Raw genomic sequence first — 12854 nt, forward strand, 5'->3', positions numbered from 1 at the left:
AATCTCCTGTTCAATGTAGAAATAATGCAGATTTATTTGGTATTTAGGTGATATTGGACATTTCTGTTCTGGAAGAGAGAAGAAAGCAACAGCTGCTCTGTAGTAATAAAATGTGGCTGATTTGTAGAAAACAAGCAGAATAACTGCTGCTGTGGTCTTTTAAATCTGACCTCAGCTCAGCTTTTCTCTGCTAAATTAGAAGCTTCTCCTGACGTTGATGCTGTGAATCTTTTCGCCAGGCTTCTTCCTGTTTGTGGTTTTGCATCTTGCAGCTTGTTTATGTCCTCGCTGAATGTTTTCTTCTCAGCGGGAGAGTTTCTGTCGCCAGCATCTCTCGGCTAAATCTCTCCTTTGTGTCGAAGCGAAGTCTCAAACTGAAGCTCACATCGGTCTGGAAGAGATTTTCCATCTCAGCGAGGACGCCGACTGTGAGATTTATGTGATTGGTGGGGTTTGGAGAGGATGAGGATCCTGACAGACGGTTGAAAAGGGGAAAGCTGCGGGACAGAAGCAACCTGAGAGCTGGAAATTGAGAATGCAAGACGATGCAGAAAACCCAGCTGCTTTAAACAAACCAGTGGTGTGATTATTGTGAATGCTCTGAGCGACTCTTTGTTGGGAGGTCGCGGCAGGTTGGGCTGGTTTGGAGCTCATAAACAGTCCCGACATGCAGGGAGGCCGTAAACAGTCGGTGGGAAACGCCTGCAGGACAAAAGCTGCTCTGAGGCTCCGCTTGGCTCCGACTGCAGCGCCTCTGAAGAGCTTTTCTCAGTAAAAGCAGCTCTTCACCACAAAAACAACACAGATTTACTGCAGCCACAACAGATCCGCCTGCAGAGGACAAACACGTCCGCCACCTTCAATCATAACAAGCAAATAACAGTCAGACTCCAGCTTTTCATTCCATCAAACCCAACCTTCATGTAATTGTTTCCTGCAGATGATCACTGAGAGTTTCACATTAAGTGGAAACTAAACGATGAGTTCACTGTCACTGATTGGACTTTGTTGAACATTGCAGAGATTCTATAGACATACAGGCAGCTACATGAGAACTAAACGCTAATGTTAGCATGCTAACACGCTAGCAATGAGCCTCTCTGCAGCAGAGTTGGGTTTCAAGAATCAGTTCTAATATGCTCTACTATAATATGCTATGCTACTATAACATACTATGCAATGGTATACTATACTATGCTGTAATATACTATGCCATGCCATGCCATGCTATACTATACAGTACTATTTTATGCTATGCTATGCTGTGCGATGATATATTATGCTGTACTATACTTTGCAATGCTATAATATGCTCTGTAGTAGTATAGTATGCTATACTATACTATACAATGCTAAGCTATAGGATGCTATACTATACTATAATATGGTATAGTATGCTGTACTATACTATACTATGCTATAATGTGCTATGCTATACTATTCCATACTATACCATGTTAAGCTATAGGATGCTATGCTATACTATACTATACTGTGGTATGTTATGCTGCACTATGCTGTACTATACTATGCTACGCTATAGTAAGCTATACTAAACCATGCTATACTATGGTATGGTATGCTATGCTACAGTATGCTATACCATACTATACTGTGCTATGCTATTTTATGCTATACTATGCTATGCTGTACTATGCTGTGCTGTTATATGCGATGCTATACTATACTTTGCTAGGCTATACAGTAATATGTTATGCAATAGTATAGTATACTATGCTATACTATACTGTACTATGCTATGGTATGGTAAACTATTGCTATGCTATACTGTGCTAAGCTATAGGATGCTATGCTATGCTACACTATACTTTAATATGGTATGTTATCCGGTACTATACTATGCTATACTATACTGTTATTTTTTACAGTCTATTTATGTAAATTATTTTTTTTTCGCCGACTACAATATACAAGACAGGGAAAATTTGTTAGCGTGTTAGCATGCTAATGTTAGCATTTAGCTCTTGTGTAGCTGGCTGTGTGTTGTAGAATCTCATTAAGGTCCAGTGATGTTTTCCACTTTATGTGAAGCTGCCAGCTGCATCATGGGAATTGTAGGATTTAGTGTTCCTGAGTCATAATGTTTGATCTGGACATTTACTTTATTTCTTAAAGTGAAAACTAAATGACACAAACACAGTTAAGTTGAATTTAATGTCACATCACTGTTTCTGTTTATGTGACCAAAACACGACTCATGTTTCCTCTTTGCCTGAAATTGAAAAGTATATATTTCAGTATATGTATTTTACAGCTGAGGAACAGGAACTGTAGCTGCTCTGTGTTCATTGTGTCAGCGTATGGAGACGGATTATGAAGCTATGGGGCTGTAATTATGCAAATGACTCGGCGGTTTGCTGTGCGGAGGCGGCGGCAGTTTAAGAGCTGATTCACAGCGAGGTGATGAAGAGGAGGAGGAGATGAAGCAGGTCGATGGATGCAGCTGCAGAAACGAACAGCAGATCCACCGTCAAATTCCAGGAAAACACAAAACCAGGAAAATAATCTGGAAAAACATGGGGGAAGACTTCAAATACAGAGAAAATACCAGTAAATAGCTGGAAAATTAGAAGGTTTTAGCTCATTTAAATGCACTAGAACTGTTTTTTAATGCTCATACAAAGTTGAAGAAGAATTTATTGTTAGTAAATATACAGAATTTTTTTAAATTTAGTTTTTAAGTGGATATAATGTAGAGTTTCCACCTGTTAATTTTAGTTTAGTAATTTTTCTGACTTTGATTTAACAAGACAGGTAAAATGATGATGGTAAATGTATGTAAATTAGTGTTTGTAAAATAATAATATTTTTTAACTGATTTAAGTACAGTTAAACTTTTGTATTTTATGGTCACACAGTTCAGTAACAAATTACTATTGTAAATATCCTTTTTTTAATGAACATAATGCAGAGTTTTTGCCTCTTTTTAATTTTAATTTAATTATTTTTCTAGGACTTTTATTTAACAAGACAGGACAAATAGCAGGCAAATGATTCTGGCAAATATACGTAAATAAACATCTTTAAAATAATTATATTTTCACTGATTTTAATACAGTAAAACAGTTGAACAAAACAGGAAAAATCTGAAAAATTACAGGTTAAAAATATGTTTACTTTTTATTTTATCTTCTCTACTCTTTCTTCTTCATTTTTTCTTCTTCTTCTTTCTCTTTTTCTCCACCATGTTTTCATCTCCACGTCTTCTCCTCTAAAAAAATTTTAAAAAATAAAATAAAATGGGAAAATAAAATATAATAAAAATAAAATAAGATGAGATAATAGAAAATAGAATAAAATAAATAAAACGAGATACAATGAGAAAATGAAATAAAATAAAATAAGATAAAATAAGATGATAAAATAAAGTAAAATGAGAAAATAAAATATGATAAAAATAAAATAAGATGAGGTAAAATAAAATAAGATGAGATAAAATAAAATAGAATAGAATAAAATTAAATGAGATAAAATAAAATGAGATTAAATGAAATGAGGAAATTAAATCAAATTAAATAAAGAAGATATGGAATAAAATATGATGAGATAATTTACTTTATCCCGTCTTTTTTCATTCTTTCTCCTCCTCCTCTTCAGTAGTGAAATCTTAAATCCTAACCCTCGATTTAAAAAGAAAAACCCTTCAGAAGATCAGGACCTGCAGATTAAACACCTGTGATCCAGGATTCTAGTTCATAAATGTGTTCCTGTGATGATTTGTGTCGACACTCATCTAATAATAAACCCAGAGGTGTCAGAAGATCTGAACGTTTCCCCAGAAGGATCTTTTTTGTTCCTCGCTGTGTTAAAACTCCAGGACACACTGAGAATCTCTGACACCAACGATGGAAACTTGTGGTTCTCTTGCTGCCGTCGTGATGCCTAATTGTCTCGTTAGCAACGAACCGAGGCCTCGGCGACCCGACTCGTTGGACAGACTTCCCCCAGAGGTCAGTTACTTCCTGCCGGGCCTCGGAGCCGGAGGGAGTCTGGGTCCGACATGAATAAAACATCGGAGCCCTTATCTCCACGCTGCACTTGCTGCTTCCAGGTGAACATCAGTCTGCAGCTGATGAAGCCAAACGAGGAAAAAAAAACACAAAACTGGACAAATGAGTCTCAGTGAGGAGGGTCTGGAGTTAGACGGCAGGTTCGACTGCTTCCCTGCTGATGCTTCCTCTTATTAGCCGGTTGTTGAGCAGGAAATGTGCATCAGACGACGTTTTAATCCTCACTGCTCAGGAGGAATTACTGATCACAGCAGTTCACCTCAAGAACATCATAAACCAATAGAAATAGCAGCTCTGCACACATTCAGGTGAGATTTTACTGACAAAACTGAACCAGATCCGGTCATTTTTGTTCTTTGTTCTTGTCAAACTGGGAAATTAGCCGCCTCATATCCTGGACGAGCCCCCAAACCATGATATTACAAAACAAACTGGTCTCTAGAGTAACATAAAACTAGATGAAGAAGATTAGAAATCTTTTTTTTTCTGGCTTCCGGTCTAAAAATAAATACAAAATCACAGTAACTGACTTTATACCTGCTGGTTCCAGAGCAGATAAACAGAAAAACAACCACAGAACAATCAGGATGGTTAAAAAAAAACACAACATAAAACCTAAAAGTCCATCAGTGGGAGATCATTAATAGAATAAATGTATAAAGTAAGATTTTCCTGATAAAACTGAACCAGATCCAGTCATTTTGGTGTCAAACTGGTAAATTTTCCTCCTTATATCCCATAATTATGTAATTTTATTATCCTTCAGATTGGTCTTGAGGTCTCTACAGTAACATAAAACAAGATGAAGAAGATTAGAAATCAGTTTTTTCAGGCTTCCAGTCTGAAAATAAAATCTTGGATAAAACTTCAGGGACCAAAAAAAGCAAACAGTACTGAAATCACAAATACAACAAATACAAACTTTTATTGATAAACTGAACCAGATCCAGTCATTTCTGTCTTTCTTTTTAGTGTCAAACTGTGAAATTTTCCACCTTGTATCCCAGATGAGCCCCCAGATCATGATGTTACAACCATAAACTGGTCCGAAAGTGATCAGAGTAACATAAAACTAGATGAAGAATATTAGAAATCTGTTTTTTTCAGACTTCCGATCTTAAAAATAAATGAAAAATCAAAGTAACTGACTTTACACCTGCTGGTTCCTGAGCAGGTAGACAGAAAAACAACCACAGAACAATCAGGATGGTTAAAAAAACACAACATAAAACCTTAAAGTCCATCAGTGGGAGATCATTTATAGAATAAATGGATAAGGTGAGATTTTCCTGATAGAACTGAACCAAATCCAGTCATTTTTGTGTTTTGTTGGGGGTCAAACTATGAAATTTTCCACCTTATATCCCGGACAAATGCCATAATTATCTTACAAACTGGTCTCGATGTGATCAAAGTAACATAAAAGTGGCTGACGAATATTAGAAATCATATTTTTCAGCCTGCTGTCTAAAAATAAAAGCTTCAGGGATGAAAGCAAAGCAAACAGACCTGAAATAAAATCACAAATCCAACAAAAGTCAGACTCTGCTGTGGATCCAAAGCTCCAAAGACTGAACCTCAGGGAGTTCTCGACTATAATAATTTCATTTACTTTGGGTTTTTGTTTTTGTTTTTTTTTGCACACACACATTCTTACATCTGTAGTTCCTGATCAGGTAGACAGAAAAACAACCACAGAACAATCAGAATAGTAAAAACAAACAATAAGAAACCAACACAGAACCTTAGAATCCCTCAGTGGGAGACAATTTTATCCGACTTATTTAAATATTAATCACAACGACCGAAAAATCAATCGATATTCATCTTTTAGGGCAGAAACCGATCATTATTAATCATTTTTTTCTTGTCTCTCAGCTGCAGAGGTATTTATTGTTTATTATTATTATTATTATTATTATTATTATTATTATTATTATTATTATTATTATTATTATTATTATTATTATTATTATTATTATTATTATTATTAATAATAATAATAATAATTCTTTTTCTCACATTTTTGACTTCTTGTTTCATAAGTTTTACTTTTTATGCCATCACTTTTCTTTTTCACTCATATTTCAGCCTTCTTATCAGAATGTTCTTATTTTTGTTTCATATTTCACACTTTTCATGTCATATTTTTGAATTGGAATTTTTGTTTGGGTTAATTATGCCATAATATATTTTAATATTTTAGAATTTTCCTCACTTATTTGATCCACGTTTTAACTTTTTCTCTCATATTTTGGATTTCTTATCATTATTTTGGCTTTCAATCTCATTTTTTTTTACATTTTTATCATAATTTAGATCCATTGTCTTGTTATGTCTTTCAGTATTTAACTTAATTGAGTATTTTTCTCATTTATTAGATTTTTTGAACTCTATGTTTTTACTTTTTCTCTTAAAATTTTATTTTTATCATAATTTATTGTTTTAGATGCATATTTTTGTCTCATATTTCAGACTTCTTTTCATAGTTTTGGCTTTTTATTTCATATTTCACACTTTCCATCACATAATTTAGAATTTTTTATCATAATGTAGATCCATTATCCTGCAATATATTTGAATATTTAATTTAATTTAATATTTTTCCTCTTTTATTAGATTTTTTCAAATCTATATTTTGACTTTTTCTCTTATAACTTTACTTTGATCTCATAATTTACTATTTCGAATGCATGTTTTTGTATCATATTTTGAACTTTCAATCATAATTTTAGCTTTTTGTTTCATATTTACTTTTCATCATCATATATGTTCATTATCTCATTTTCTATTTAAATATTTAGACTTTTTTCTCATTATATTTAATTTCTATGTCTTTATTTACTATTTTAACCTCATATTTTTTGTTGCATTACTAATTTAAAGTTCTGTTGTAACTCTGAGCTGTCTTATTGTGAATTTTAGGCCTTTTTCCTGCTTTTATGTCGTCGTTTTCTGAATGTGAGGGTCAGTTTTTCTGGTTTCTCTGCTGCTTCTCGTCTCCGATGCTCTGTTTTTAGTAAAGGGTAATTAGAGGCTGTTCGTCTTCAAAGCCGCTCTGAGGGCGGGAATCTGAGGCTTTTATCTCCCAGGAAACGTGGATAATTTAAGAGACGGCAGCGTGTTATTATCACATGTCCCACCTGCAGGACCAGTTTCAGGACGAGGAAACACTTTAGGAAGCGATCAGAAGTAAAAAGCTGGAAACTGATGCAGGAAAAAGTGTTTAAAAGAAACGTCAGCAGGATCCTCATTAATCAGCTGTTCTCTGCTCATTTTATTCTCCTTCACACTCCGTTTATTACTCATTTATATATTAGGTTCTTTATTTACTGCTGCTGTGAGTTTTAGCCTCATGGATTTAACCTCTAGTTCATTCTGATCTGCAGTTTTGTAATTTTGTGTTCATTTTGTGTCTCATTTTGTCTTGTTTTCTGACAGTTTTGTTTCCACATGCTGTAGATATTTAACTAGTTTGGTCTGTTTTTTGCCGTTTTGTGACATTTTATGTCTCACTTTGTGTCTCCTTTGTCATTTCATGTCAATTTGTCTGTTTTGTGTTCCCTTTTTGTTGTTTTATGAGTCTTTGTGGACAGTTTTGTCTTTTTGTGTCCCCTTTGTGTCTCTTTTTTGTTGTTTTGTGTCAAATTAGTGTTATTTTGTCATGTTTTATAGTGTTCTGTCTTGTTTTTTGCCATATTGTGTCATTTTTGGTTGAGTTTTCCTGTGAGATGCCGCCTCTGAGGTGATGAGTTCAAGGACTGTCAGAGAATTCACAATCCAATGATTCCTTCTGCTTTTATAGTTCTTATATGGGTCTATATTAACCCTCCTGTTGTCCTCATTTACAGGCACCAAAAAATGTTGTTTCCTTGTCTGAAAAAAATCCAAAAATTCAGCAAAAAAATTCCCAAAATTTCTGAAAATTTGCAAAACCTTCAGGAAGAAAATTCCAATAATTCCTTAAAAGTTTCCCTTAAAATTTTTTTTTTTTTTTAAAGGCCCCAAATTTGGCAAGAAAACTTTTGTAAATATTTTCAAAAATGAGTAAAAATCTTTCAAAAATTCCTAAAAAATATCTAAAGTGATTCCATATTTATCAGTAAAACTTCTGATATTTTCTTTAGGAACATTCACATAAAAATCAACCAAAATCCAGTGAAATTTGCTGGATTTTGGTTGATTTTTATGTGAATGTTCTTAAGAAACATTTTTAACATTTCCTTTTTTCCACCAAAAAATGTTCAAATATTTCCCCAAAATGTTGAAAATGTGGACATCAGAAGTTTCACTGTGAAAATACATAATCTTTTTCCACATTTTCAAACTTTAAAACGGTTCAGTTTTGACCCGCAGGACAACATGAGGGTTAACCGGCTCACTTCCTGGAGTCTGGATTTGTTGAACTTTCCTCGTAGCTCAGCTCTCATAAACCTCCCTGTTGTCCTTTGTGTTCACGTTTCCTCCCAGCAGCTCTTTCATTTCACCTCCGTCTGTGTTTGTGCTGCAGATCTGTCAGAGAAGAAGAGCGACCTGAGGGTCTGTGACGACTCCACCTGCAGGTTCGGAGGCGTCTGCAGAGACGACGGAGCTCAACTCAAGTGTGTTTGTCAGTTCCAGGTACGAAAAATCACTTCATCCTTCTTCTGCCGGCTTCAAAGCAAATGATTCGCTCTATTTCTGAACATTTTCCAGCTACTTTACAGAACTCTCTGCTCCAAACTCGTCGGTTCCTCCTGAAAACACGAAGGTTTAATGTAATGGTGTCAGTAACATTAACAAATAGTATATTTGTAAAACCGTAAATTTAAAATAATCTCCAGATTTCTACTTGTTTTGATCATAAAGTAAGATACTATATTATTCAGTTCAAGGGACTGAATGTTTTAAAGTGTGGTCTGTGAAAGATAAACTGAGTCAGAAGAAGCTGCTCCCATTTTCACTTTATTCTTATATTGTTAGTTTTTGAATCATTTCTTAAGTGACTATGGACCATCATTTAGTCATTTTGCAAATTATTATTTTTTGGACATTTTTCAGTCATTTTGAACTATTTTGATATTTTTGAAACACATTTTTAGTATTTTTTTTTTTGGCAAGTTCCACTTCATTTTAAAAACCCTTTTGATGACAATGTTTGATTTGCTTTAAGATGCGTTTTGAACAAATATTTAGACATTTAGGTCAGTTTTTCAGTCATTTTGGATTTTATTTTGAGTTTTTGTCTTTTAAGATAAGATCATCTTCAACTATTTGCATTTTGGACAAATTAGTGACCTATTTTTGTTCAACCGTGAGACTTTTTACAGTGATTCTTGCAGGTTTTTCCCCTGAATTTATCAACTCAGTGTGAAATTCAGCTTTTATGTGAAAACAGAGAAAATCAGAAACATCTTTTTTTGTGTCTCAGTTCATTGTTTTGTGTCTCATTGTGGTGGTTTTGTCTCCACACACTGCAGATATTTCACTACTTCCATGTTTCCAGACTTGTTCTCTCTGCTCTGCTCACCATCAGTAGATGTTTCTCCATGCTGGATGGATCTCCAACAACCTGCTCCTCTGATCCATCCGTTCCTTTTAACCACCCGACCCACTTATTGATTATCATGTTGGCCGACTGTCGGTTAACGAAAATGAACAAAAGTGTGTCAGATCTTCAGAGTAGAGGCTGTAACTGAAGCTTATCTTTGAGAATGAAGTGAATTCCTGAATGACGTGGCGGCTGGTTCTGGTCATGAGGAGGAGGTCGGGGTGGATGCTGGGCGTATGAGGCTCTGGTCTTGTTGTAATCTGGCTGTGAGGTAAACCTGTTGCTGTTTCTGTGCAGCTGAAGCCTCCCCACCGTTGTTCAGACGGCTGTGAATCTCGGTGATTACGTCGACCGGCTCGTCTCGTCTTTGTCTGCTGGTGAATGCAGGTTTTGCTTTCAGGTCTCAGAGCGTAACGGCTGTTCTGTTGTTGCGGTGAAGCTGCAGCTCGGTGCTGGATTTATCTCCCAGACGCTGCCCTTCACGCTGTAGCTGCTTTTATTCGTCACGTCGGTCGGCCAAATAAGCAACAAACACACCGGAGCCGACTGCACAGTGATTAAATTCAGTTTTTCTGACGCATCGGACGAAGCTTCATGGTGTTTTTCCTCATTTTATGAGCTAAAACGAGTCTGGAGAGGCTGGAAACACGGAAATAGTTAAATATCTACAGTATGTGCAGAGAAAACCACTAGAAAGGAGAGACAGAGTGAACACAAGAAGACAAAACTGTCCCAACGACTCTAAAAATGGTTAAAACAAGACACAAAATGACACAAAAACAGATGCAAAACGGACAAATCGACATGAAATGACAAACGAGAGAAATAGTGACACAAAATGGTAAAAAAAAACAAGAACAGAGGCACAAGTTGAATACAAAAAGACAAAAAAGGCACAAATTGAGACAGAAAACAACACAAAAAGACCGAAATGAGACAAAAATGACAAAAGCAAGACAAAAAAATGACAAAAAACAAGACAAAGAACACTATAAAACATGACAAAATGACACAAATTTGACACAAAAGAACAAAAAGGAGATACAAAGTGAACACAAAAAGACAAAACTGTCCCCAAAGACTCATAAAATTACAAAAACAGGACACAAAGCAACCTGAATGAGACACAAAATGACAAAAAACAAGATAAAAAGCAACATAAAATGTGACACAAAATGGACAAATTGACACAAAATGACAAACAAGACACGAGTTGAGACAGAAAACGACAACAAAACAGACATTAAACACCCGGACTGACATGAAACGACCCAAATAAGACAAAAAATGACAAAAACAAGACAAAACAAATGACACAAAATGGGAAAAAAAGAAGACACAGAACACTATAAAACATGACAAAACAACACAAATTTGACACAAATCACAAAGTGGACACAAAAAGACAAAACTGTCCACAAAGACTCGTAAAATGACAAAAACAGACGCCAAACAACATAAAACAAGACGCAAAACCGAAAAATTGACATGAAATGACAAAAACTACACAAGAATTGAGACAGAAAATGACAAAAATCAGACATTAAATGACCTTAATGACACAAAATGACCAAAACAAGATACAAAACTGTATTGAACGTGATGAACAACACAAACGTCTCACTACAGCTGATGAGAAGAACAGAGAGAAACATGGAGATAGAAAAATGTCTGCAGTATGTGGAGACAAAACCACCAGAATGAGACACAAAATGACATAAAAATGGTACAAGATGGCAAAAATAAGACACAAAACAACATAAAACGAGACACAAAATGGGCAAATTTACACAAAATGACAAACAAGACACAGATTGAGACAGAAAATGACAACAAAACAGACACAAAACACCCCAAATGAGACAAAAAAATGACACAAAACAGCAAAAAACAGACACAAAACAACCCAAATGAGACAAAAAAATGACACAAAACGGTAAAAAACAAACACAAAACAACCCAAATAAGACAAAAAAAATGACACAAAACGGTAAAAAACAAACACAAAACAACCCAAATAAGACAAAAAAATGACACAAAACAGCGAAAAACAGACACAAAACAACCCAAATGAGACAAAAAAATGACACAAAACGGTAAAAAACAAACACAAAACAACCCAAATAAGACAAAAAATGACAAAAACGAGACAATAAAATTACACGAAATGGCAAAAAATTGACACAAAACAACCCAGATGAGACACAAAATGACAAAAACGAGACAAAAAATTACACAAAACGGCAAAAAACTAGATAAATTAACAGAATTGAGACAGAACACGACAAAAAAGCGACACAAAACAACCTAAATGACACAAAACGACCAACAACCAGAAACAGAAGTCCCAGGAAGTGGTGCTGTGACGTGAGGATGATATTTCCTCCATCCTAAACCGTCCTCCGTGATCATGATGGGATTTTCCTCGCAGCGTTTTCGGCTGAGCAGATCTTTAACGTAGAAACCTGACTCAGCTCTTCTCAGCAGATTTATCTCCCGTTGAGAACGAAATAACGAGGAACTATTAGAACCTGACGCCGTCTGCTGCAGGTGTTTCCAGGTTTGACAGTCTAATTACTGCTGCAGCGGCTCAGGATATCAAAGCAGCAGGGATCCGTCTACTTCCTGGTCATTAAAACTTCTCCAAACAGAAAAAGAAACGTCCGGCTGGCTGATAAATGCTGATAAAGAGCTAAAATATGTTCACTTCACAACAAATACCAATATTTTCCTCCTGCAGGAGAAGAAAACATCACGTCTGGTGAGTTTTTATTTAAACGAAGCGCTGACGAAGCGAACTGGAAGGAATCCTGACAGGACAGAAAATGTTCTCAGCTGGATGTGACTTAAAGCTGGTTTCTCAGACTGATGAGTGGCTTTTGGTTTTAGGTGGATCTGAACAGTTGGAGCTGCAGGTCGCTGAGGTCAGATCTTCTGGGCTTCCTGCTAATGACTGATGGCTGGGAGTTAATAGAATATGGATCTGAGTCCAGCTGCTTTATGCAGAATCAGAACGAACCAAACTTTCCCATCAGAGACGTGACCAAGCTTGTTTTTAATCTTACATCGGCGTTTTAAAAACTGTTTTCCAATCTCAAAATCTGTTGGAAAAAAAAATAGCGGCAAGAGTGGCAGAAAAAATACATAAAATATTAATGAATGCTGTTTAAAAATGTTAAAATCAATTAATGTTTAAAAACTGAAAACATTTAGAAAATAATGAAATTTTATCCAGTTTTGAACACAGTGAACCTTTATAGAATAGAATAGAATAGAATAATATTGATGATCTT

General features: G+C 35.3%; 1 protein-coding gene across 1 annotated transcript in view; it reads left to right on the plus strand.

Moving 5' to 3' along the window:
* The window catches only part of tmeff1a (transmembrane protein with EGF-like and two follistatin-like domains 1a), a 77564-nt gene that overhangs the window by 18554 nt on the left and 46156 nt on the right, over positions 1-12854 (plus strand). The window contains exon 2 of the mRNA XM_055014477.1: positions 8542-8651. Within this exon, the coding sequence (XP_054870452.1) occupies positions 8542-8651 (110 nt within the window). The remainder of the gene's footprint in view (positions 1-8541; positions 8652-12854) is intronic.

The sequence above is a fragment of the Amphiprion ocellaris genome, chromosome 10, assembly GCF_022539595.1.
Source record: "Amphiprion ocellaris isolate individual 3 ecotype Okinawa chromosome 10, ASM2253959v1, whole genome shotgun sequence".
Taxonomy (NCBI): Eukaryota; Metazoa; Chordata; class Actinopteri; family Pomacentridae; genus Amphiprion; species Amphiprion ocellaris.